The following is a 24,631-nucleotide window of genomic DNA, read 5'->3' on the forward strand; positions in this document are numbered from 1 at the left end:
TGACTTGGCAGTTTTCCCTTGGACTGGCCCAGAAGGAAGCACTGAGATTCAGGGATTGTGATCTCTACTGCAGTTTCAAGGATTCAACTTTGTCTTAATGTAGACTAGGCCTCCTGTTACACTCACTGAGCCTTAAGAGTTGGGATTTTTAAAGTAATGCCTGTACCTTGATTTCTGATGATTTTATTGATGGATCTTCATCCCCATAAAGCACTGTTCTGGGGAATTACCATGTTCTGCACTGGGAACATAGTGCAGCCAGTGTGCATCTTGGGAACCTGATCCCATCTCTAAACTATTCATCTAAATTTATAAATATTTAATTACAGGAACATAATGCCTGTTGTAATGACGGATCTTCCTGCAAACTTCCCAGCAAGTAGCACCCAGACTAATCAGAATATTCCTAAAAGCTAATTAAAAGTAAAAACAACAAGGAGTGTTTTTAAAAGTGTCTGTTGTAATGTCTTTGCTGGACTCCCAGAGTCAATGCACTATAGACTGACTCCCTCGGGAGTGACAATTCTGAGTCATTTTAGCAAAAGAAGAATCTTTCTGAAACCATTTTATTTAGTATTGGTTTTAGAGCTCCTTTGAAGACAATCCAGATAACTCGATCCAATTGGTTCTTTTTTTGTTAGCCTTAGTGCTTTTGTGCGTATGCTGGGATGGAATGTTCCTTAGAGACCGGTTTTCCTAGAAGTGGTTTAATGTGAAAGACAGAACAAAGTGCAGCAGCAGGTGATGTGGAACAGGCAGCAAAGCCTTCGCATCAGTACTGTTGGCTGGAGGAGGGTGGTGTTGCCTGCCTTTGTAAGGAACCCTTTGGCACGTCTCGGGTCATTAGCCAGTAGCACTGGCATCTAATAGTAATATAATAATAGCAAATAATAACTGGCACGTGGCATGTCCGTGTTCTTTGCCTATTTAGCATGGGCTTTGTTTCGCTCCTTCAGTCCCGCAGGTGTAAATAATGAAAGAGCAACTACCTGCCCTCCCTGCGGGCGGGCGGCGAGCGCTGTGTCCGAGCCCCGCCGCTGCTCCTCGTCCCCCTCCAGGCCTGCGGGGGACGGCTCTCCCGACCTCACCGAACCTCACGGGGCGTTCGGTGTGCTGCACGGCGGTGCGGTGAGCCCGGAGCCGGCGGCGGTGAGGACGGGCTGCCGAGGAGCCTTTCCGAGCCGCCGGTCCCGGAGCTGCCGTCGCTGAGGAGGCGGGGGAACGCCCTGGCTTCCTCCCCCAGCCCGGGAGCGCCGCCGGCGCGCGGAGCGGGGCGGTGCCGCCGCCGGGGTCTCCCCGCCCGGGGGTTGCCATGAAACCGAAAGCGGCTCCCGCCCGCGGGGGCGGCGGCGGCAGCGCGTGCTCGCCGCGCCCCCCGCCCGCCGGAGCCGCGCACGGAGCCGCGCACGGAGCCGCGCCCGCGCAGCCCCGCACCGCGCGCGCCCCGTCGGCAGCGGCGGCCCCCGGGCCCGGCTCGGAGCGCGGCGAGCGCCGGCACAGGTGCGGCGGGGCCGGGCGGGGGCCGGGGCGTGTCGGGGAGCGGGGCTGGGCCCGCGGGCGGCGGGTGCTGGCCGGGCTGGCGGGGGACGACGCCTCCCTGAAGTCCCTGTCCCAGCCCCGCGGTGCAGAGGGAAGTCTGCGCGGGGCTGCTCTCTTCCGCTTAGAGAGGAGGCCCGGGTCGCAAAGCCGAAGTTGGCGCCCCGGGAGTTGTGCGAGGTGTGGCGAAGCCCTCGCCCCTGGCGCCGGGGTTTCCCCCGTGGAGCCGGGCTCAGCCCAGCCCTGCCCCGGATGCGCCACGGCCGCCTCCCCTCGGGGATGCCGGAGGGAAAGGTAGGCCCGGTGCCCGCCCCAGAGGTTGGCAGCGCCGAAATTTTGGGGGCTGGGAAGGAAACAAAGCCGGGACTGCTCGGATGAATGAAGAATGCCTTTGCAGCTCTGATCTTTTCAGACTGCAGGGAACTGTAACAAGCATCCCCGCTGGTGTCAGCTGAATGCTGCTGGGGGGAGGGAATTTCCCCTCTGTGCGTATGCAGGGAGTCTTCTGATTTTCCTTGATTAACAGCGCTCTGGGAGCATCTTGAGGCAGCAGGCTTTAACCAAACATTTTCAACACTCTTCATATTTAGAAGGAAAAATGAAGAGCTCCTATTGTTGGCACTTCTTGAATTGCTTTGCCTATTGTTAGCTTGGCTGCTCCTTCCCAGTGCCAGCCAAGAGGAACTTTTCTCATAACTTCCGTTTAATAAATACGGGATGGCTGAAAGGAGTGCAGTGATGTGCTAAAAAGAGCTGGGTGTATTCAGGTCAGGCACATCTCCAGGCTGGCAGCAGAAACAAGGTTGTATTTTTAAACCTCCCCTGCTGATTGCACACAGAGCATGCGGGTTTAGTGATGAAGGTAAAATTGGGGTGCTCTGGGATGCCCTTGTGCATGAGCATTGCCCTGGGTGGTTTTTCACTTCTTCTTCTTTTGTCTGAGGACTGTGTTGTATTTTTGCTTTTGAGCTAAGCGTGAGGTGTGGTGGTGATGTGCTGCACTCAGCCTAAAACCACCCAGGACAACTTCCTTTGCTGTTAGCCTTGATTATCTTATTTTATTTCTGTTGTGCAGAAAGTGTTTGCTGTGGCTGAGGACCCCTCTGTGTGAGCAGAAGGCAAAACCGCAGCCCTTGGCTGAAGGGAGTTTATAGATCAAGTCAGGAGGGAGGGACGTGCCTGCGTGCGGGAGCAATAGGAGGCAGTGCGACCCTCTGGATCACCATGATAGTCAGAAGCCAGTTGTTCCCAGCTGCTGGGCAAAGGAGATCTTGAAGAAAAGATTTGAAGTAGAACAGCCTGCTAATATCTCTCAAAAAAACATCTGCCCTCGCAGCACACACTTGCTCAAATACATAACAAGGAGTCAGTGGAGCCTGTTATCATTGCTTGGGCAGAGAGGAAGCCTTTATATCTCTGGAGGCAATGCAGGGGCAAGTGGAGGGAGACTAGAACAGGCTTTGAAAGTGAAGAGGTTTTGGTGCAGTGGGAAAGTGAAGGGATGGTGAGAGGTGATGTGGTTGTAGCTATGGCTTAGAAAAATTATCTCTGTGGCAGCATGCAGGGTGGATGAATGAATAAAATATTACATTGTGAGAGAAATAAGTGTTTGCAAATGAGTGTTTTCCCCATTCCTGGAACTGTTCAAGGCCAGGCTGGATGGGGCTTTGAACAACCTGGTCTAGTGGAAGGTGTCCCTGCCCATGGCCAGGTGCTTGGAACGAGATGATCTTTATGGTCCTTTCCAACCCAAACCCTTGATTCTATGAAAACCAGAGGATGATGATGATGGACGACAGTTTTGTGTTAGTAGACAAGAAATACTGTGTCATATAAGACATGAAGCAGGAGAAGTTGGTGAGGTATTGTGAGCCTGAGAGAGATTAAGGCTGTGGAGCTAAGTGGAGCAGGGTCTGGTTGTGTCAGGTTGGGCCACAGGGGCTGTGGAGAAAAAGGGCTGTGGGGGAAGCTTGGGGTCATCATCCTGGGCTGGTCATCATCCACAGCCCGGATATCAGAGGAGAGGCTGAGTTCAGCCTGTGCAGGAAGATGGTCTGCAGCAATGGGGCACATCTCTGAGTACCTGGCAGGAAACTTTAGGGTTAGAAACTGAAGAGGTGTAAGCTGCTGAAAGATAAGATTCAGAGTAACTTCATGAAGGAAGAAAGAAAAGCTTGTGGCACTCACATGGTATTTATGGGGTTTAGAGAGGGTAAGGAATCACAGCCAGGAGGCGACAAGATTTTAAAGCTAGAAAGCTGCTGTTGTAGACTTGGACCAAAGGAATTTCAGGTAAGTGCAGAGGGCAGAAACCAGGCAGTTCTTTATTTCACCACACAGGCTCCCTAAAGCAGGAGCAGTTCTTACACAGCTGTTAAAGCTATGGGACAGGTCAGGAGCTCTTCATTCTGTACCTCATATTGCTTGGGTCACTTGGCAAAATCCCTTCAGTGGGCAGGTGCACACTTGTAGGGTGCTTCATCTCGTGGACTTTATTTGTGCCCACCTTTAAGTTATCCTATAGCCCTCTGTCTTCTTCAGTTCTTTGTCTGACCCTTTGATGGTTTTGCATAATCATTTATCATCAGGAATCATCTGGCTAGGGAGAGGTGTTCCTTTTTCTGGCTTGTCAGACAGTCTGAGTGAGTTGTAACTTTTCTTGGTCTCCTGATCCTGTGGAGGCAGTTGGTGGTGGCTGCAGGGATTCAGATTGCTTCTGCTGTCTCGCAGACATTCCATTCTTGGGAGCATTCCTTGCCCAGAGCAGCGTTGCAGCCTGAGGGTGCTGCTGCATGACCCCAGCCAGCTGCCTGGGACACCTTACAGCCAGTGTGCCCTTGGGGTAAGGATTTCAGAACCTCTTCTTTTACTTTCTGAGGCTTTTCTGTCCAAGTTTCTTGGCACCAAGTGTGAAGGGTTAACGATCACACTGTTAGTCATCAGTCCCTTATCAGTACCAATGTGCAGTTGTTCCACTCTCTTCCCTCAGCCTAGGAAAGAAGCTAACCTATTTACCCTGGTGTGTGGCTGGGCTCGGGAAAGTGAGGAAACTTGAGTCATGCTGTATTGTTAATAAAAATGTTGCAAAAATTTCCAGTTTCCCCTGCTCGATATTGCAACAAATACACAAGTGTGTGAGAAACTGTCTGCACCTAAACCACAGGGGTTTTGATATGGGATTGCCCAGAGTGCTCTGTAGTTAAGCATGTTTGTCTCTGGGAGTGGGACTGATAAAGCAAGTTTTTGTGTGTACTGACGTTTGCATATAGGGATTCTGTAAGATTAAGTACGTTGCTGTGAACTTACTTTGCAGAAGATGATATCAAAATATAAAAGTTACTTATTAGTATTATGCAAAGCCACCTAGTGACTAACCAAACCTCAAGATTAGGAACCATCTGCAAAGCAGGTTTTTCCCAAAGTAGGCGCTGTGAGACATGAAATGGTCAGACCTGTGCTAAGTCATATGGTTCACAGTCTTGTCTGCTATTTCCATGTGCTTGACGCTGGAATGTGGCCCTATGAAAGAAACAAAAAAATGCTGTGGCTGCCTGGCTGTGGCAGCATGCTCAGGCAGAGCAGCATGGCTTTCCACTGCCCACTGCTTTTGGAGAAGGGGCCATGGGAAAGCACCGCTCATGGTTATTACCTCTGTCCTCATGGGAGGGACTTTTTAAGAATACATTCTTTCTCCTGTTGATTTTTTTTTTTTTAAAGAAAAGAAAATGGTAACAATCTTTGCTGTCACCACTTTTTCAACAGCAAGTTCATGGGGTCCCCGCCAGCATCTGGGTTTTTACATTAGCAGTGATATCTTCAATGACAGCTGTGGCTAGAAAAATGTGTGTCTGTGTCATCAGATATATGTATGTGTTAAAAAAAATTTGAGCTCCTCCTAGTAATTCAGATGAATAACCATTGAGTTGATTCATAGATTTATGTATAGATGATGGTAAAGTTCTTTATTAATACTGAGTCAAAGGGTCTGGGCGTGGAAAATTAAAACCAAGAATCTCTTGTGCCTTGAGTAGATATTCATGGCCAAACCAACTGAATGGTCAAATCAGCTGAAGTCCTGAACAGTGTGTCCCTGTAGGGCTGAGAAAGAGACGTGAACTTGAAAGCCCCAAAGACCTGGTTCTGCAAAGTTTGTAATAGCCAATTATTTGTTAGGAAAAGCGAGGACTCACTTTGGCTTCAGTACACTAAAAGATAAAAAATTAAAGCCTGTTAATTGCCTTGCTCTCTGTCCCTTACTGTTACTCTTTGTTCAGCAACTTTATTTTGTTTTTTGTCTCTTCCTTCATTCTGTTTCCTAAGTGCTGTTGCTGTCTGTTCACTCACGTTCATCCTCTTGAGTTTGCTTGAAACTTGGTCAGGGTTTCAGCACTGCGCTTGGTGCTGGAGGAGGTCAGGGGCTGATCACGAACAATAACACTGGCCTGCTGCTCTCTACTCATCTGCAGAGTCAAACTGTTTAAAATTAAGATCCTGCTGCCACTCAACTTCTCCATTTGGGGTTTTCCCCAAAGCTTCCCAGAAGCAGATGGTGCTTCCTGGAGCTGTGCTTGCAGAGCACTATGCTTTCTGCAGTGCTGCCTGCTCACGACAAATCCAGCTGGATGTGTCCTTCCTTCAGAGCTGCCAGGCTCAGGGAAAGCCTATGTAGAAGCTGTTGTGTTGTTCTAGTGTCAGCCTGGTCAGAGGTGGTGTAGAGTCAACAGCCTGACCAGGAAGCAATTGGGGGCAGGTGCTGATGGCAGGGATGAAAGGATACCTTCTGGGTTAAAAAGTTTCCTTTTCCTTCCACATAGAAGTGAGCTTAGGCTGTGCTGAGAAATGCAACTCAAATAAATTTAATTGATCCCATAAAGAAGTGGCATGCCTACAAATTGGTGCCTTTCCCTTTGCCACTGACTTAATGATGCAATGATTTGTCTGTTCCAGAGCTTTGTGGAAGGTTCAGGAAAACATGCAGTAGGTTGAGATACCTCCTGGGAGGGAAGAAGGAAATTGAAATAGGTTAGAAATGCTCTGGGAGCAAGTTCAGTTAAAGGGAAAAGATGAAAGAGGGTATATGTTGCACTAAGTACAAAGGAGAATAGAAACTTTTTTTGGAAAATTAGTATTTTAAATTACAGGAGACTTTAAAATTATTGCTTTTAGAGAAAATATGACATGTTACTTTAGGAAAGGAAGAAAAAAAAAGAAAAGAAAACAAGAGACCAGAAAGCAAAGGAAGAGGGCAGAGGAGGATAAAGAAAGAGTGGGGGTAGGGATGGAGCCTAAGGCACTGCCACGAGGGCAGCACATTTTGGACTGGGGAGGGAGGCTGATGCAAAAAGAGGGAGATGGAGGCTGCCAAGAAGCCTGTGTGCACAATTAAGTTCAGACTACAAAACCATTAGGGTTTATGGCCACTTAAGTTATTACAAAACCAAATAAAATGTTTATTTTCTTAAAATGGATTTTAGAGTCCTGTTTAAATGTGACATGCCTGTGCAGCCTGTGGCATGGGCTTATGTGACCGAGCCAGTGCTGCTTCCTCTGTGAGCCACCACTTCGCTTCCTGCAATGGGTGGATTCACCCAGCTTTGCCAAGGCTGCTGTGGAGGGATGCACAGGATTGGATCTGGGTTTTTCTTATGTCCTTGTGTGTTTCCTGCTGCCCTTGTACTTTTTCTTTGATCACATCACTCATCAGTTTTGTGGAAGGTGAAATCTACTCTGTATCTTGGATTCCAGCTGTGAGAAATGTCCTTGGTAACCTTGCGTTGCTCCAGATGGTAAAATCTGCAGTCCGTACACCATTGCAGTAAGGCAAAATACTTTTCAGTGGCTTGCCTTTTATCCTAGCCCTTCTAAAACATTTTTATACATGATCTTTTCAAAGCTACTCTGGGGGATTTCCACTCCCTTGCTGTTTTAAAATGCTTGTACTGCTGTGTTAACCACAAAGCTCACACTGGTGCACTCTGTCTCTCTGTCTCTCTCTCATTTTCTCCCCATTGAGGACCAGCTACAGTTTGCAGGTATGGCTTTACCAAAACGTGTCTTGTTCACACTGGCAGGAGCTTAACTTTGCCAGAATTGTTTCTCATTTCTAAAGGGCTATTCAGGGGGTTGTCACACAGGGGTTAGGGGAAGGCTGCAGACCCAAAAACCTCTCAGGAACCGAGTTCACTCCCTGAACTGGGGAAGTGGTGCCACAGTGTCATAGGCGTGCACGGCAGAGCCTTCTTACTGAGATTTCTGTTGGTGCTTGGGAAGGTGATAAAACATTCAGGGATTGCCACAGAAGTGATGGTAACAAAGTTATTTTCCAGCTGTGAATGAGGTTATTTTAAGGCATAACAATATTGTGTTGATTAGAAATAGATTTCTTGATAATGCAAAATTAATTAATTAATTATTTTTAGAATCTCCAGGGAAAACAGTAGATGTAGCAAATAAGTAAGCTGGCTGTAAAATCAAGGCTGCTTCAGCACCAGACACACTTCATTAGTTGTAAGAGTGTATTTTTAATTTTTTTTTAAATGCTGGGTTGTAATCTGTGTCTTAAAAACCTGATGAAGTCCAGTCTTATGGGAATTTATTGTAATGCTTGACTGTACCTCTGTGCAAAGGAAACCCTAGTGTCTTATTCTGCTTAGTGAAAATTTGCCTATGGAGATGAGCAAACTGATGCTTGCTTAGTAAGGTTTTACTGTGCCTTGAGGATGAGGTAATATTACAGTTGGAACTTCCAATAGTATAGTGGTGTCTATATACAAAAGAAAATGTTTATTCTGCTGTCCTCTGCAGCAACATCCCCTGGGGGGGCTCAGGCACATATCCTGTAGGAAATTGTTGCTGTTAGAAGTACTCTCTCCTGGGTACCAGCTGGTCATTGCACTGCATCTTTTAAGTGATCAGGACAACAGCAGGGCAGCTCCTGAGGTTCACTTGCTGCCAGGTGAAGTGGGAGTGAGCCTTGAGTTGAGCAGTGGGTCTGTGTTGGTGCAACAGGGGATCTTTTCCCTCCTCAGCCTCTGTGCTGGAGGGAAACACACGATGCAGCCAGGGTCCTTCTCCCACATTGGGACTCTGCAAGTGTGTTTTGTTGTCAGCAGTCAAAATGTTCTAGCTCTTCCTGGGCTGGAAGGGACAAGGATGATCCCCCAGTGATGTCAGATGTCATCATCTCCTCTTTTCACATGACTCCGTATAACTTGCTGTATCTTAAATGTGTATTCCAAACTGTATAAACACTTTCAGTCATTCTTTAGCAAACTCTTACCTCTTCCACTCTGTGGGTTGAGTTGGGGCATATATTTCTTGTCCCCAAAACAGTGGGTTTTGGAGGGGCTTAGAGTAGTAAATCATACAACTTCGTTATTTTAATTCAAAAGTACTGGAGGCAGCTAATCTGTTTATAAGTTTAATAGTTTATAAGGCAGCTTGGAGAGGATTGTTTTAGTGCAAGATCTGTTTCCCTCTATCCTGTTTCTGCCTGTCAGCTCCCAATGAAGTGACTTGATCTTAGACCTCTAAATTTGGCAAAATTTTTCCCACTGTGACTAAGACAGTTCTGATCTACCATAAAAGGTAGATAATTTTAGAGGGAGGGACAGGGCATCTTCTAAGACTTGTCCCTACCAAGTGTCTTAGGGCGAAGCAGTAGAGCTGAACTAGAGCTACAGAAAGGTAGGTGCATAACCTTTTCTCCATGCCCTGTTGTATGTATCACATGGAAGCTGGTAAGTGAGGAAGCGATCAAGGTGCTTTTTACTGGGAATACCCCAGTCCTGGAGGGTGGCTGAGCATCACCCTCCCCTCATGCAGTGAACCTGGCCGAAGCCAGGCTCTCAGCCCCATTTGCTGGGCAGCAGGACCAAGGATCTTGTCTTCTTGTCCATGTGTGATGATCAAATCTGTGATAATGACCTGGATTTTCCTTTCTCAGTCTGGGACATGGTGGCACCCAGTGCCTGTGTCTGGCTCTGCTGTCCTGGAGGTTTTGGCCGTAATGGTGCACTCACAGCTCATGGTGCTAACCTTTCAGCAGGGCTTGGCTTCATGTGAGAGAAAACAGGAAAAACATATTCTCTTTTAAAAAAGCAACTACATCATAGGGAATGGTTTTTCCTGTGTGCATAAAGTATGTGTTTGTGGCTAGAAGAAGTTAATCTGTCCACAGTAGTTCAATGTGATATCAGGGTTCCACACAGCCTCTGTCATTCTGTCTGCGGGTGCTGTAGGTAGAGAGCAGCAGTGCTGGGGGGAAGCTGTTTGAACATGGCTTTAAAATGTTGATGCAATTTTATGTTCTAGTAAGTCATGCCAATGCTGATTTTTCTCCTCATTATTATGTTCTGCTCAGTTTCTGAACAATAAGCAATTCTAAGTGTGGAACATTTTACTGGAAAACATTTGGGCTCGGTTTGGTGTGGCAGTAGTTGAAACAGGATAGCTCACAATTTATAAAGTTTATTTTTGTTATGAAAATTATTCCACTTGGATTATTTCCAGTGAGGTTAAAGCATCTGCATAGAAAGAGTTCTTCCAGAAGCATTTTGCTTGTGCAGCTAATGGTGCAGACAGGGGTGGGAAGGTGCTGCTGGGAGCTCTTTGTACTGCACACTGCCTTTGAGCTCCCACCCATTGGTAGCTCTTCATAGGACTTGGGCTTAGCCTCTAGGGATTCATACCACTTTTTTTATGTGTGGGCAGAATTAATTCTATTTATTTCAGTAGAGGGAAATCTTTTTTTTTTTTAATGTGTATATTTTCAGTCTCCATAGATTGGGTGTTTTTGTGTGTGTGCTGTTGCAGTAGAGTTGCAGTGAAAATCACTTTACAGCATGCACTGTGTCTGCCACAAGAGCATCATTATGCAGCACGAGCTGGCTGCTCTCTGCTATTTTAAACCAGTATTGCAGTTTGCACGTGTGCTGAAAAACTGCAGCATACACAAAGGCAGGACACCTTCCACTTGCTGGAAGCTGTGAGAAGGAAGAAGTGAAAGCTACCTCAGCCCCTACCTACGCTGGCCAGGCATCAGCGTGAGCAGGAAATTGATTCAGATAACCCTGGGGTGCTCTCACTGTCACAAAAAAGCACTTTTTCCCCTGACAGTTTCCCTTTGGTTTCAGTTCAGAAAGCCCATGCATGGAGCCAAGCCAGAAGTGGGAGCAAAGCTGCTGCAACCTGCCCTGAGTCACTGAGTGCTGGGATGGGAATTACATGCTGCCTGGGATGGTTTGGATCACATCCCACCGAGTGCTGGCTGGCAGTAGGGCTGGCACAGGGCTGCTGTTTCTCAGCTCCTCTGAGTCTCTCCAGCTGATTTACACGGGCATCTCTCCAGCTTGGGCAAAGGATTGCCATCCACAGGCCTCCTCCTGGGGCAGCCCATTTCTTCCAGCAGAACAGCTGCAAATACTGCAGCAAAGCTCCTGCAAGGCTGGCAGCAGCGGTGATCTCCCTGATCTTCAGGGCACCCAGAGGTTTCCGCTCTGCCCTCTGAGCAGGCAGCCTTCCCTTTCACCTGGGGTGCTCTTTCCTGTGCCCTGAGATGTCCTCAGCTGTGCAGTACCATCCTGGGCAATGCTGAGGTGGAGGAGGTGTTTTCATGGAGATGCCAAGAGTCTCCATTTTTAGGAGTGGGATCTGGGTGGGGTGCGTTATGAAGGTGTTTAAGGAGATACAGGCTCTCATTTCAGCAAGAGAGTTGGAAGGTGTTGTACCACAGCAGAGTGCTCCTTGCAGAAAGAAATGGGAGTGATTTTGGTTGATTTAATGAGTAGTGAGAGCTCTGGAGGAGTTACTGGGATAGGATTTTGGGCTGATGACTGTGTTTCTTTTTAATGTGTCCCATAACTTTTTTGCCTAAAACTTCTCACCCCAGCTGGAGTTTCTGGAGTTAAGGAAGATCCCTAAAGGCAAAATGGGTAAAACACAGAAGCTGTTGTTGTAGTTGTTGTTGGTTTTATTTTAGTGTGTTTTTACACATTAGCTTGCTAAACCATACCATCAGATGATGTAAATGCTGGAGCATAATAGGACTGGGGAGACTGGATGCCAAGTAAATGGGAGAAAGAGCAGTAATAAGAGAGAGGAAGGAAACTTGCTTCAGAGGTGTCACCAACCGATGGCAGAGTGAGTTCTTAGGCAGTTCATCCTGTAGGTGGTCCATGCTCTGGAAATTAATGGTGACTGCTCTCCATCTGCCTTAGAAGCAGCAAGCACACTCCGCTGCTGGCATCTGCTACCGAGGCAGCCCAGACATGAGACTGGTAATCCCTCAGGCTGCATTTTGGCATCCCTGGTTGATGTGAGGAAAATAGAATTGCTCCTTATTAGGTGTCAGGGAACTGGGAACCCCGTTTTCAGAGGAGGAAAGATCAGCTGTTTAAAAATTAAAGGAGAAAATGGACAACCATGTCTGGTTTGAAGCAGAAGGCTGTTTATTTGGAGGGATCAAACAGGGTAATTTGCAAACTCCTGTTGGAATAATAAGTCTTGATGGCTGGAATATGATTAGGGCTCATATTCGTGAGGGCTACCAATGTTAGATGATCAGGTGTGCTGGAGTATGTCAGACATTCAGCCTGGTGAAAGGCAAGGAGACTCTCACAAGCTGGGGAGGTGAATACTGTGTACAACCACTAACGAGGGTGCTGAGTTACAGGAGCACTTAAATGTTGGCTGTGGAATACATTTTAATTGGTTAAGTGCTTTGGCGTGTTTTTGAATCAGGCACATTATCTGTCCGCTGGATTTCCTTGCCCAGGATGGATTGCTAAAGTAGAAAGGAAAATGGATGTGGCTCTCTGAAGCCCGAGGTGCTCTGTGGCAGCTCACTAATTGCTGCTTTCGTGGGCTGCTGCAGCAGGGAGGGAGGGCAGAATGTCAGTGCTGGGCACGCTGTTTCATGCCAGACACAAGGTTGTTAATGGTGATGTGCTGGCCCTGCTTCCCTCCAAAAGCAGCAAATGCCCTTGGTAACCTTACGGGAGATGAGTGAGAGCTCTCAGAGAGGTGTTGATGCCAGTAAGAGTGACACCAGTGACTGACAGGGTGGGTGGTGCACACAGAGGAGAAATAGCATCCCACAGCACAACTGGAAAACTGAGCACTTCCCTCATGAAATGATCTGGGAGCTGTACAATCCTGTAAGGAAAACATCTTCTGAGTGCAAGGCTGCAAGAAATGCCAACCAGAGTGGCTCTAGGTCTTGAGCTACTTGCAAAAAAAAAGCAACTGCAGGGTTGAGGGGCTGGTGGCAAATCTCAAGGTTTGTGACTTAGGGCTTGGAACAAATATTGATGGTTTTTCTTACTGGAAAAGTAACGTTGCATTCCTATGCTGTGTATGAGTTACAGTAGGTTGAAAGAAAAACTTACATCACACTTCTGATTGCAGCCTTGCTTTTCTTCCTTTTTTTTCCACCACTTCTTTCAGACAGAATTAACACAGCCAAAAACTTGCACATAATTAAGTGAGATCAGAGTATACTGCTATAAATGAGTGATCAACAGGAAAAAGAAAGATGTCAAGTTAAGAGGCTTCAACTCCTGTAACACCTAAACTGAAGGTAAAATCCCCTTGCTGCCTTTTTTTTTTTGTATGCTCCTTGCTGTGAACCACAAAGCCATCTCATGCTTGAACCAGTGCAGTGAACTTGTAAATTCATGTGGGTGGGCTCTACTTTAGGTGGAGACTTTCCTGGTGAACATTAAGGCCAAGACTTGGATTCTGCTTTCCCCAGCTGTGTCTGTGACTCTTGTAGTTTTTTTTGAGACTAAGAACTGCTGCAAGAAAATTTTAAAAAATCAAAACCCAACCAAACCATAAAAATCTCAATTCTGTGGAATAATTTTCAGGTTGTGAAGCTCTTTTCCAAAGAAGTGTGCTTTGATGCTTGTTGTGTAATCTTCATTTTGTGGTTCTGTGAGCGTTTTGTTGTTCTTCCATAGCTGGCACCACATTTCCCTCTAAAACCTGTCTCCCCCCTGCAGATGAGAGCCCTCCTGCCAGCAGCAACCTGCTGTAAGCAGTAGCCGAGGCCGAGTGGCTGCCAGGGAGTATTTGAAGAGCTTCTCCCTGTGTCTGCTTCGCTTCCCAGTGCAGCTCCCATGGCCTGTGACGAACCCGCTGCTCTCTCGGGCATCTTCACGCGCCAGAACTCTGCCAGCACCAACTCTCTGGACTTCGAGCCCAACACCGACTACAAGTTTGTGGAAAGCCTGGAGGAGCGCTACAAGTGCGCCTACTGCCACCTGGTCCTGCACAACCCCCACCAGACGGGATGCGGCCACCGCTTCTGCCAGCAGTGCATTCTTGCTCTGAGGTGAGAGCAGACTCCTCCCGTACCCACAAGCTCCCCTTGTTCTTTTTCCTAAAAAAACCAGCCCACATCATCTATAAATGAGCAGTGAGTGCCATAATAATATTACCAACCCAGTAAGAGGCTGAAGGAGTCAGTGGAAGGACTCTGTTGAACCCAGTGACTGTGTGCTCAGTGTTTTAAAGGTGTCTCTAACCCGGTGCTGGTGAACCGCAGGGAAGTCAGCGTAAAGAAACTATTGATGTAAGCTGATACACTGCTGTGTGAGATGCTGCTGTGGTCTGTCTGCCTGCCATTGTGCTCTTCAGAGGAATTTGCTGCATTGATGTCTCACGGTGTTGGTGCTGGTGGTTAGATTAGGCTGTGTTCATTTGCTTCTGCATAATTCCTCTGAATTTAGCAGAATTATAAAACTGATGTTAATATTATCTGATACTGCAGTTAGATCACAAGGCTGCTGGCATCCCTCTGCTTGGTACAAATGAGTTTACCCCCCAGACCTGTCTGGGAATACATTATGGACTGTTTGGTGTACCTGAAGGCAGGATTTCTCCTGGAAAGGCTGCAGAGGAGCCTCTTTACATGGATGGATGTCACTAATTAACTTTTGTGAATTTTAGATGCTTCACATTTGCTGCTTTGTCTCTGTGTTGCTCCCTTTTGCACTGCCTCAATGAATGTTTTCCTGCACCCTATCACAGGATTTCTGGAAGCCTTTTAAGAAAGGAGCCATTAGGTCTTCTTTTACTGGTGTAGCAAGGAGGGCACTGGTTCTTCTAGGCAAAGGCTGGGTTTAAAGCGCACAATGAGATTTTTTGAGATACGACATCTGTGAGCTGCAGCTGGCCAGAGAGTGACTAAGTCCTCTTAATTAAAAAACATCTTGTGGTTTTTACCATTGAACACTCTTAGGACAAACTCTGCTTTCTATTACATATTCACGGTTGCCGCTTTATGTCCTCTCTAAGCTCTGGGCAGAATTTGGCTGTGTAGTTGCTGGATAAAAGTGTTTTCAAAGGACTTTTTTTTTTGTTTTTATGGTATCTACTGCTGACTTCTGTCAGAGTCAGATTATAGCATAGCCCAATTTCGTAAAATAAATTGAATTTCCTGTGGGTTAACACGACTCTTCTTTTGATCTAGAGAGTTAAATGCAGTACCCACCTGTCCTGTCGACAAAGAAACAATAAAAATGCATGAGGTAAGTGGCTATAGGTTTATTTCAACAGTCAGCATTTACATGGGAAAGGCAAGACAGCTGAGAACAAGGTGGCTTTTAGTCCTCAGAGCAGAGCAGTTTTTCTGTCTCTGAAATGATGCTAAAGGAAGCAGTGTACTCAGTGATGCTTTCCCAGAAAGAAATTATGGCTGTCTAGCTAAAGCTTCATTTTATACTTCATGTTCTAAAGTTATTTCATTTTAGTCTTCTGTTATTTCCAGTAAAGTGTTGAAGAATTTCACAAAGCTTTAAATCCTCTCAAGTCACCAGATGTCTGGCTTTTTATGGAGATTTTATTGACTTGCTTTTTTAATGCCCTATCTTGCTAGGATATCTTGTTTATCTGATTGTCTTTGTTTTCACTTGGCTGTAATTTGCTGTCTTGACTATCTGCATTAGCTCTTATTAGCCCTGAAGATTTAATTTACTTTTGGGTAACTTTTAGAGAAAAAAATAAGTTAATCCTTTTTATTTTGCAAGCTATTGTTGGTTTTGGTTGTTTTGTTTTATAATGGATTCATTTGTCCTTACTTATATTCCAAGACTTGAAAGTGTACTGTATACTTGGTCCTGCCAGATATTTTCCAGGGAAATAAAATGTTTCCTTCCTCTCTCTCCTACTCCTGATTGGAAATTGTAATCAGACTGTCCACAGGATTTTTGGTTTTCATTTGCCATCTTCTACTTCTTGCAAATTTTGATGGCAACAATGCAGGAAGATCTCTAAATAAGACAGAGAGTTTGCTCTGGGGGCTTCGTTTGCTTCTGCATATACAGCTGAGAACGGTGCTGCTTCTCAGAGGTGGCAGAAAGGATATCTCAGCACTGCCTCCATCCCAAAGGCACTTGAACATAGTGGAGCATGCACAGAGCTGGTTTGGCTTTTGGGGCATATTAGCTCCAGTTGCTTTCCTCTAGATACAGGCAGGCTCCGGCAGTGGTTATACAGCTCCTGTGCTACTAGTCCTGCTGGCTGTGGGGATGGATCAGCATCTGTGGAATAACTATGTGGGGGGAAAAAAAACCCTACAAAACGAATTTCAGAAATGGTTTAATTTATAGTTTTAATACAAATTTTCAACATTAATTATTAAGAGCCATACTCATGATTATGGAGTCTACACTTGAACACTCAGAAGATCTGTAGCGATGTATTGTTCTTTTATATTATAAGTAATATTCCTTGTTGTGGTGGCCAGTGAACATACATTACAAGGGACAGAGAGTTCTCAGTAAGGCAAGTCCCCAGCACCACAAGAACCACTTTATGTTAGGGTGACCAGAAAGGCTTCTCCCAGGATGCTTGTTCTGTTACGTTACTCTATCCCAGTTTGGATTCCCCGGTTGGCTGTCAGCCTCTACCCCCCGTCACTCCCCCAGAGCTTCCCCATTGGTCCCCGCTCCCTGGTCCTGCCTTTTCCCCATCCCCGGGTAAAACTGTGAGTTTTGGGATCGTGTTGGTGTTTGCCTCTGCACCCTTTGACAGTGTAGCAGCAATAAATGCTCCTGGAGGAACGCACACAAATGCCCTTCTCGACTCTTTGCTACCGACTGTAACACTGAACCCACCCGTGCGTCGGTGGGGGCACACGGGACCCCACGGAGCTGGGCAGGGACAGTATTACCATGTGACTGCATATTAAGGCTGGTTTGCTTCCTTTACAGGTATTCAAAGACAACTGCTGTAAAAGGGAAGTTCTCAATTTGCATGTGTTCTGCAAAAACTTTCCTGACTGCAATTCAAAAGTAATTCTGGGACGATATCAGGTTGGTTTGCTTGATCAAATTTTGAAGCCTTTGATTTTCATGACAGCCCTATGTATTTATGATCAGCTAAATTCCCATGATTTTCTTCAGAGTTATTGTTGCAATGTGGTTTAAGTACAAAGATTATGACAGCTATACACTGTAAGTAGCAAATATTACAGCTGTTAGCTTGTTCCAGCTTTGCCTTAGGGTTTTTTCTTTTTTAAATAAGAATCATTTGCTTTATGTAGCCTTAGTAAATTAGTGTCCGTTCATATTCTGAATGTTTAGGTGATTGTTGATTCAAGGAAACGTCCCAGGTCACACTGGCCATTTGGCATTTAATCTGCTGGTGTGTGTTGCAGGAGCATCTCCAGCAGTGTTTGTTTCAAAGCATGCAATGCACTAATGATGGATGTCCAGATCAAATTCTTCGCAAAGACTTGAAAGAGCACTTGAGCCAGCACTGTAAATTCCGAGAAGAGATGTGCCAGTACTGTAATACATATGTGGTGTTAATTAACATAAAGGTAAGATTATGAAGCATTCCCAGGAGTCCATAGCACCTGTTTCCCCTTGATACTGCTGAGTGAAAAGTTTCCAGCATTGCAGTGGCACTTAACACCTGAAACAAAATTTGGCTGAGTAGCTGAAGGTGAAAGTATAATAACTGTGCTTTAAATAATACCAATTATTGATGCTCTCTTACGAACACCAAGGTGATATGTGGCTTGCATTTGTATGTTTGGGATTTCTTTTTGCATAGCTTCCTCTGCATATACTACTTTAAAAAAATAAAACCATTGCCTTGTTCTGTTCCTTTTTCTTCAGAATCATGAGAAAAATGATTGTCCTGATTATCCTGTGCCTTGTCTCCAAAACTGTTCACAAATAATTCTGAAAAAAGAGGTACAATTATTTTTTTTCACATATTGCAATTCAGCAGATCACACATGTTTATGAAAACGGGAAGCAATGTTGCAGACCACATTTGCCCGTGCCAATAAAATTTCAATGCTCTAAGTGTTTAGTTTGTTTGATCCTAAAAGGGATATATCTCCCATCTTTTAAGTGGATTATTCTGTCACTGCAAGCCATTGGTGTTTTGCAGAATGGAAAAATACCTGGCTTGCTTATTGATTCTAAATACTCATTTTCCTGTTTAGGTGGTTGGTGGTGTCACGACAGTGGCCTTTATTCACCCTTTGTGCAGGCATTTAGATTTCATTAGTGCTTCAAATTACCAAGTAATTATTTAATCACAACCTTCTTTGTTAATACATGCAGATCGAAAAGCACCATGCTGTGTGTCCCGAGGCAGAAGTGGACTGCCCGTATAAGCAGTACGGCTGTCATGTAAAGGTACTGTTTTACAGATCTTTGTCTGCACCAGGACTGGACTCTGTCTCCCAAACCAAGCACAATAATTAAAATAACCAGTTGATGTCCTTTCACAGCCATTTCTGCTGTTGGTTAAGATGCCATCCTAGAAAATCAGGACTGCCTTTCCCTCACTTTCAAGGCATAAAGGAGACATTTTGAATGTTTGCATTACTAAATTTTTTACTGACAGCTTCAAAAATCTGCTTATCTTACTATTTTATTTTTTCACTTCCCCCCTCTGCCTCACTAAGGTTAAAAGAGGGAAACTTGCTGAACATGAAAACAGTGCCCTGAGGGAACACATGCTGCAGATTTTAGACAAGAACTCCCGGTTGGAAGAACAGGTAAGTCATATTTAATAAGCACTCTTCAGCAGTTCTTGACTTGTTAGAGGATGATATGAGAGTCTACATTTGTTGCCTGGTTTAGCTCAGCTACATTTTAAAAGACTGTTTTTATGGTCTTTTCACACCTCAGAAGACAGCATAAGCTCTTCTAGGGAAGTCAGTCAATTACAGGGAAAGCTCTCTGTGCCCAGGCACATATATTCTCCACTAGGCACAGTGGGAGGCTCCTTGCCATTGCTCACCTCATTTGCTTTCAGTCTCTGCCTTACACTGGATATGACGTTTAGAGATAAAGTATTTTAAAGTTTCATTGACTGGCCAGGTTACCTGCTCTGTGTGGAGGCAGCACAGAGGACACCAGAACCAGCTGCAAGCATCTTTCTGCTCATGATCACTTCTTTGGCTCCCAGCAGGTGACACTGGATGTAGGCCCAGTCCTGCTAAACTGAATGCATCCAAGCTGATAGTGAACTTACTCTTTGCTTGTTTATGCAAGAAGTAAGCATCCCAAAGTGCTGTAACTTGGTTTTGAAGAGTGTATCCCTCACTGACTCATCTCTTCGGCTGGTTAGACCTCCGTAGAGGAAAAAAATCTGTATACATACGCACAGAAACACACATGCACGTGTGCATGTAAGTATGTATTACCCCACTGTAGAGCTGAATGGATCATCATGATGGAAATGAAAGATGGGAGCCTCTTTTCACCTGTAGCCACACAGATCTATTCAAGAGTCTGATACCTTACGTTCAATTCTTGCCAGTGCTTATCCACAAATAGTGAATTAAGGAGTGCTTTATCTAGCTCACTTAGAGGATTTGCATTGTAAACTTTTCCACTCTCTCTTATATAGTCACATATTTTATAATTTCTTCATTGTATGTTTTGGTGTTCCTTAGCATTTATACTCTGATTTTTCCATCTGTAGATATCTGACCTGTATAAGAGCCTGGAATGTAAAGAGATTAAAATCCAGCAGCTAGCAGATGCCATTAAGAAATGTGAGAAAGAATTCAGACAGTATACACAACTGTTTGGTAACAACAGCAGCTTGATGGTAAGCAGTCAGGTGAGACATTGATTTTACCTTTTTACCAATTGCTTTCTTGTATCCTGAAATATGTTCCTCCAGTAATAGTTGTCATTAATAGCACAGCAATAACAAATCTCCCCAAGACCTTCTGATTTTTTTACAGTACGGCATTGTCTTTTCATTTTAATGGATACAGAAGTTTGGATACATGATCTGGGCAAAAAGCACTGTACAAATCCTCATGGTCAGATGCCCATGGCAAATGTGCAGGTGTAAATTTGAATACTGAGTTGAATGTAGTGATGCAGTGTGAATTGGGTCTGAATGACGGATGGCTTCTCAGTCTGTAAATGTGCTGAATTAATCATGAAGGAGCACTGGGATAAATTCCTAAGCCCGCAGAGCACTTTGAATGCATCATATCATTGATACTGCTGATATGCTAAAGACTTCATTATGTTAATTCAAAGCAAATAGCTGATTTTATGGATATCTCTTGTCTCTTCTTCCCACCCTCTTCCAATGGCATGAACTGGAAAGGCTCTGGCCAGTCACCTGGATAAGTCTGCACGCCTGGAATCACAAGTGAAACAGCTAATACAGATGGCAAACCAGCAGCAAAGTAAATTAGACCTGCGGCCCCTGTTTGACACAATTGAAAACGTGAAACAGAAGATTGCCCTGATGGAGACGTACGACCAGCGCTTGGGTACGTTGGCACTTTCCTGCACAGGTAGCGGGGGTTTGCTCACTTACTGGTGGCTAACGAGAGACTCTGGTGCTACACTCAGTCAGCTGTAGCTCTTCAGTACAAAGGGCTTTCTTCTTGCATTCTGAGACCAAACTGTGATGGTGTGTGCAGTGTTGTCCCACCTTTCCCTACTACACAACGTCTCCTGAACTCCTGTGGCACTGCAGGGCCACAGAGCTGGCCTTGGTCTGGCTCCTGCACTGTGATGGAGGCCATGGTGCTATTCAGGCATTCATGGTTTATAGCTGCCAGTTTTTCTTATTCAGCTACCAGCTGCAATTACAGTTTTAAAAAGTTAGCAGCTGTAGTTCAGAGCTTGTACTCAGGCTTGGGTAGATCAGTTTTGCCAGCTTGAGTCTGGGTGCTCATTTTATCCAGGGCTCTGATGCTTTTATTTTACCAAATGTCTTTCTCTTTTTTTTTTCTATTTCTTTTTTTCCCCTCTTCTCTCAGTTGTTTTGGAAGATCAGTCCAGCAAACATGATCTCCAGATCAATATTCACAAAGCACAGCTCAATAAAAATGAAGAACGATTTAAGCTTCTGGAAGGCACGTGCTACAATGGGAAATTAATCTGGAAAATCACGGACTACAAGATGAAGAAGAAAGAGGCAGTGGAAGGCCGTGTGCTGTCCATAGCCAGCCAGCCCTTCTACACCAGCCGCTGCGGGTACAGGTTGTGTGCGAGAGCCTACCTGAACGGGGACGGCTCAGGAAAGGGAACGCACATCTCCCTCTACTTCGTGGTCATGAGGGGCGAGTTTGACTCGCTGCTCCTGTGGCCTTTCAAGCAGAAAGTTACACTTATGCTTTTGGACCAAAGTGGGAAAAAAAATCACATTGTGGAAGTCTTTAGAGCTGACCCCAACAGCAGCAGTTTCAAAAGGCCGGATGGAGAAATGAATATCGCCTCCGGCTGTCCGCGCTTTGTGCCGCACTCAGTCCTGGAGAACACAAAGAACACCTACATCAGAGATGACACTCTCTTTCTGAAAGTGGTTGTGGATCTAACTGATCTGGAGGAATTGTGAAAAGCGTGCCCGATTAGTGTGACTTCTGTAACCATGAGGAACTGCTTTTGTGGTGAACACCAGCCCTACGATAGTGAATTGCCACCAGTCAAGCTACTGAGAATGTTTCACAGCTTTGGATTTACAGGACAGATAATGAATTGCCAAAGCATGGGCCTTTCCTTTTCTAACCTTTTTTTCAGGACTGCATTTTTAAGGCAGCTAGAAGTCCAGTCTGATGAAGGGAGGCATTTGATCCAGATTGGTTCGGTCCAGGCTGGGGGGGAATGCTTGGCTCCCATCACCAGACTGGCATTTGGAGATGAAACTCCTCCAGTAAACTCCCTGGAGCCCAGGCAGGCCTATGGGCTCCTCTCCCTCACAGAGAAGTGAAGCCATGCCCAAATGTGCAAGTGCATTTCATCTGTGTGCAATGGAAACATTTCAACATAAGCAAATTCAAATCAATGTGTATTGATCCCTCCATCTCCTGGATTTTTTGAAGCAGGAAGAATGGCTTCAGTTAGGCAGGGAAAACATTTGGCAAGTATCTTGCATCTTTTTTATTTGTTTGAACTGTGTTTTTCCAGAAAGCCCAGAGGAAGGAGCCAATGCCTCTTAATTTTGTAGCCTGTTTTATCAGCTGTACAGGGTACCCCCAAGTCACAACAACTTTCTTGTGTCCTTTCAATTCCTGCCTAGTGCCTTGGGACTGGTTTCCACTGGTGGTAAACATCCACAGTCCCCATCTGAAGCCAAAAGCTGCAGGTGCTTCTCACCCCTCAGGACATGGCCAGAGGCAGGGCGCTTGGACAGCCTGCCAGCTCTCAGCTGCACTTGTGGAAGAGGGGCAAAACTCCTGTTGTTTTGCTTCCACATCTGTGCAAAATAGATGTTTTCTGGCCTACCAGCTCTACAAAAGGCAGGAAGAGCTTGGGAAATAGCTCACGTAACATGCACTTTTCCTCTCTCCTAGATGTTTGGGGAAGAAGGGGGAAAATGGATTAGAGAGGGAGGTTGCTGTAAGAACCCAATTTTCACTATCAGTGCAGCTCTAGTGTTTGTTAAAGGATGACACAGCTGCTGACTGTGATGTCTGAAGACCTTATTTTTTATTCCAAGTTCCTTCCATACTGGAAGGCAATGTGTGCATTGTACAGGGTTTACTGGAGACGCACTAAAACCACCAAGATCAGGCACTGAGGAACAGAATACATGTGCCTTTTTAAAGCCCTTTGGGTGCCTGTAAGAGGGTATAATTTTGCATACTCAGTCATTTTGCTATTACAAGTGGCAGAATTTTGCGTCTCTCATCTCTTACAGGTCAGGTAGGGAAACACCATGGCATTATCCGTTGCTCCAAAGCTTATCAAGAGACAGCAAGAAACTAAGCTGGGTTTAGAGTAAGAGTAAACTAGGCAGGAATCAAAACAGGGCACAGACTGAAAAATGTAAGATAGAAAATTCAGCAGGGCAAATGTGGCAAAATGAAAAATGCGGTTCCTGTTGATATCAACCTAAATAATTCAGGGATTGATACTAAGATGAAGGCAAAATACTTTATTTTGTATCTGCAATCGTATTGCTAGACATTTACTTTCCCGCATGGTTTTCAGGACATAATTCAGATGTATTTTCTAACTCAGGGGTGGAGGGGAAGAGACCTTAGTAATCTGTACCTCATGGTGGGTTGGCACATGTGAAATCTTTGTTTTGATCTAGAAGTCCCTTTTTGGTTTACAATGTCAGGACGTACTGAGCCACCACAGGGGCTTTCCATGTTCCCGGGGACAGATTGTGAGGAACAAATTTTATTCTTGTACCACCACCATTGACCTCAAGAGCTATTTTAGCTGTAAAACAGAACAAATTAGGCGTAAGACCTGGTTACAGAAAGAGCAGGCTTGTTTTGACAGTGGCGTGGCATTCTGTGACATCAGCCCTGAGCCTGGATTTCATGTCGATTACTACTTCAATGTTTGTCACGTAACTTTCAAAGTGACACAACTTGCATAATAACCACTAATAACTGATGGGAATGTACCACCTGTGTGTCCTGGGACTCTCCAGTACACTGAGTGTAAAATACAGAAACTGATTAAGAGCTCGGACAAGCGAGGGAGGCAAGATGAAAGGGATGTGTGTGGTCTGTATCCTGGCAAATTCCCAGCCCTCTCCACCTCCACCACCCCAAGTGTAAATTGGGGATAATAATACTTGCAGAAGTGTTAGGGTTATTTAAATGTTTGTGGCGAAGTTTGAGCATGAGAAGAGCTAAGTATTATTAAAACTCCATTTCTAATTGTTAGAGTAGGTGATGGCATAGTGACGTGGATAAGTGTTTAGTGTTTTCCTAGACAGATTTTGAAAGCATGTTTGGTTTTAGGCAGTTCGTACTGCAATCTCTCCTCTACCTACTGGTTGGGTTTAGGTTTTTGCCATGAATATTCCTTTTAAAATTTTGAAGCACAAATTCATCCTGGGTGATGGAGACATCCCTTTTGAAATACTGCCTGTTTTATAAAGAATTTGTTGAGAAAATTAATTTTTTTAAAGACAACCTTCTTTAAATTGGTTCTTTTTAGTACAGAAATTGAGAGATTTATGTTAAAATTTTCAGTGATTTTTTTACTACTTGTAAACAGGGTTTTAAATTTCATCTCATTCCTAATAAAGAAAAAAAATGTTGTATAGCATGAAGTGTCAGGAAGAATTTTGATGTTGCATGAAGAATACCAAAAAACTTTTCAATAATACTGTACTGGATAAGTAACCAAAAGAGCGTAGGGTATTTCTACATCAGTGTACGGTATGTTTCTAACGTATTTATTGATAGTTTGTAGTTTGAATATCTCTTACTACAATAGAGGCATTTTTCTAGATGAATGTCTTTACTGTGTACATAAACTAATGTAAGAATAAATAATTTTATCACCCTTCTGGAGTGACTGTGCCCTACATTCCTTTTGGCTGGATTTAAGCAGACTTTTAAGGATGTGGAGTACTGGTATTTGTTTACACTAATTAAAAACAACAACAACAAAACACAAAACCAAACAACAAACAAACCAACACTGCTTTAGATTAAAAATCAATGTGCTTCATGGGTATTTTGGTTTGCAGTTGAATATCGTGAAGCAGCCGCAGATGCAGGTTCCGTAAATCCTAAACTAAATCAGATGCATGTCCTCGAGGTCTGGGGCTGCACTGCGATGGTAATTTCTGCTTGGGGCGGGCTCGGATTTGTTTCGGTTCAGAGCAGGAACAGGAACTG

At 44.9% G+C, this 24,631-nt stretch overlaps 1 protein-coding gene across 7 annotated transcripts; it reads left to right on the plus strand.

Annotated features, from left to right (window-relative positions):
• Positions 1-1,438: 1,438 nt before the first annotated feature.
• On the plus strand, positions 1,439-24,301 carry TRAF5 (TNF receptor associated factor 5). Of its 7 annotated transcripts, none has more exons than XM_032102925.1 (12): positions 1,439-1,500; positions 12,982-13,114; positions 13,497-13,870; positions 15,011-15,068; positions 16,752-16,853; positions 17,198-17,362; positions 17,664-17,741; positions 18,120-18,194; positions 18,467-18,559; positions 19,492-19,632; positions 20,137-20,305; positions 20,801-24,301. In XM_032102925.1, the coding sequence occupies exons 3-12, from the start codon at positions 13,656-13,658 to the stop codon at positions 21,376-21,378; spliced, it is 1,674 nt and encodes a 557-aa protein (XP_031958816.1). In that variant the 5' UTR covers positions 1,439-1,500; positions 12,982-13,114; positions 13,497-13,655; the 3' UTR covers positions 21,379-24,301. The 7 variants fall into 7 exon arrangements, with proteins under 7 accessions (XP_031958816.1, XP_031958810.1, XP_031958817.1 ...); XM_032102919.1 differs by having other exon boundaries at positions 13,539-13,870; XM_032102926.1 differs by having other exon boundaries at positions 13,539-13,870; positions 19,492-19,620.
• The last annotated feature ends 330 nt before the right edge of the window (positions 24,302-24,631 follow it).

The sequence above is a fragment of the Corvus moneduloides genome, chromosome 3 (genome assembly GCF_009650955.1).
Source record: "Corvus moneduloides isolate bCorMon1 chromosome 3, bCorMon1.pri, whole genome shotgun sequence".
Classification (NCBI taxonomy): Eukaryota; Metazoa; Chordata; class Aves; order Passeriformes; family Corvidae; genus Corvus; species Corvus moneduloides.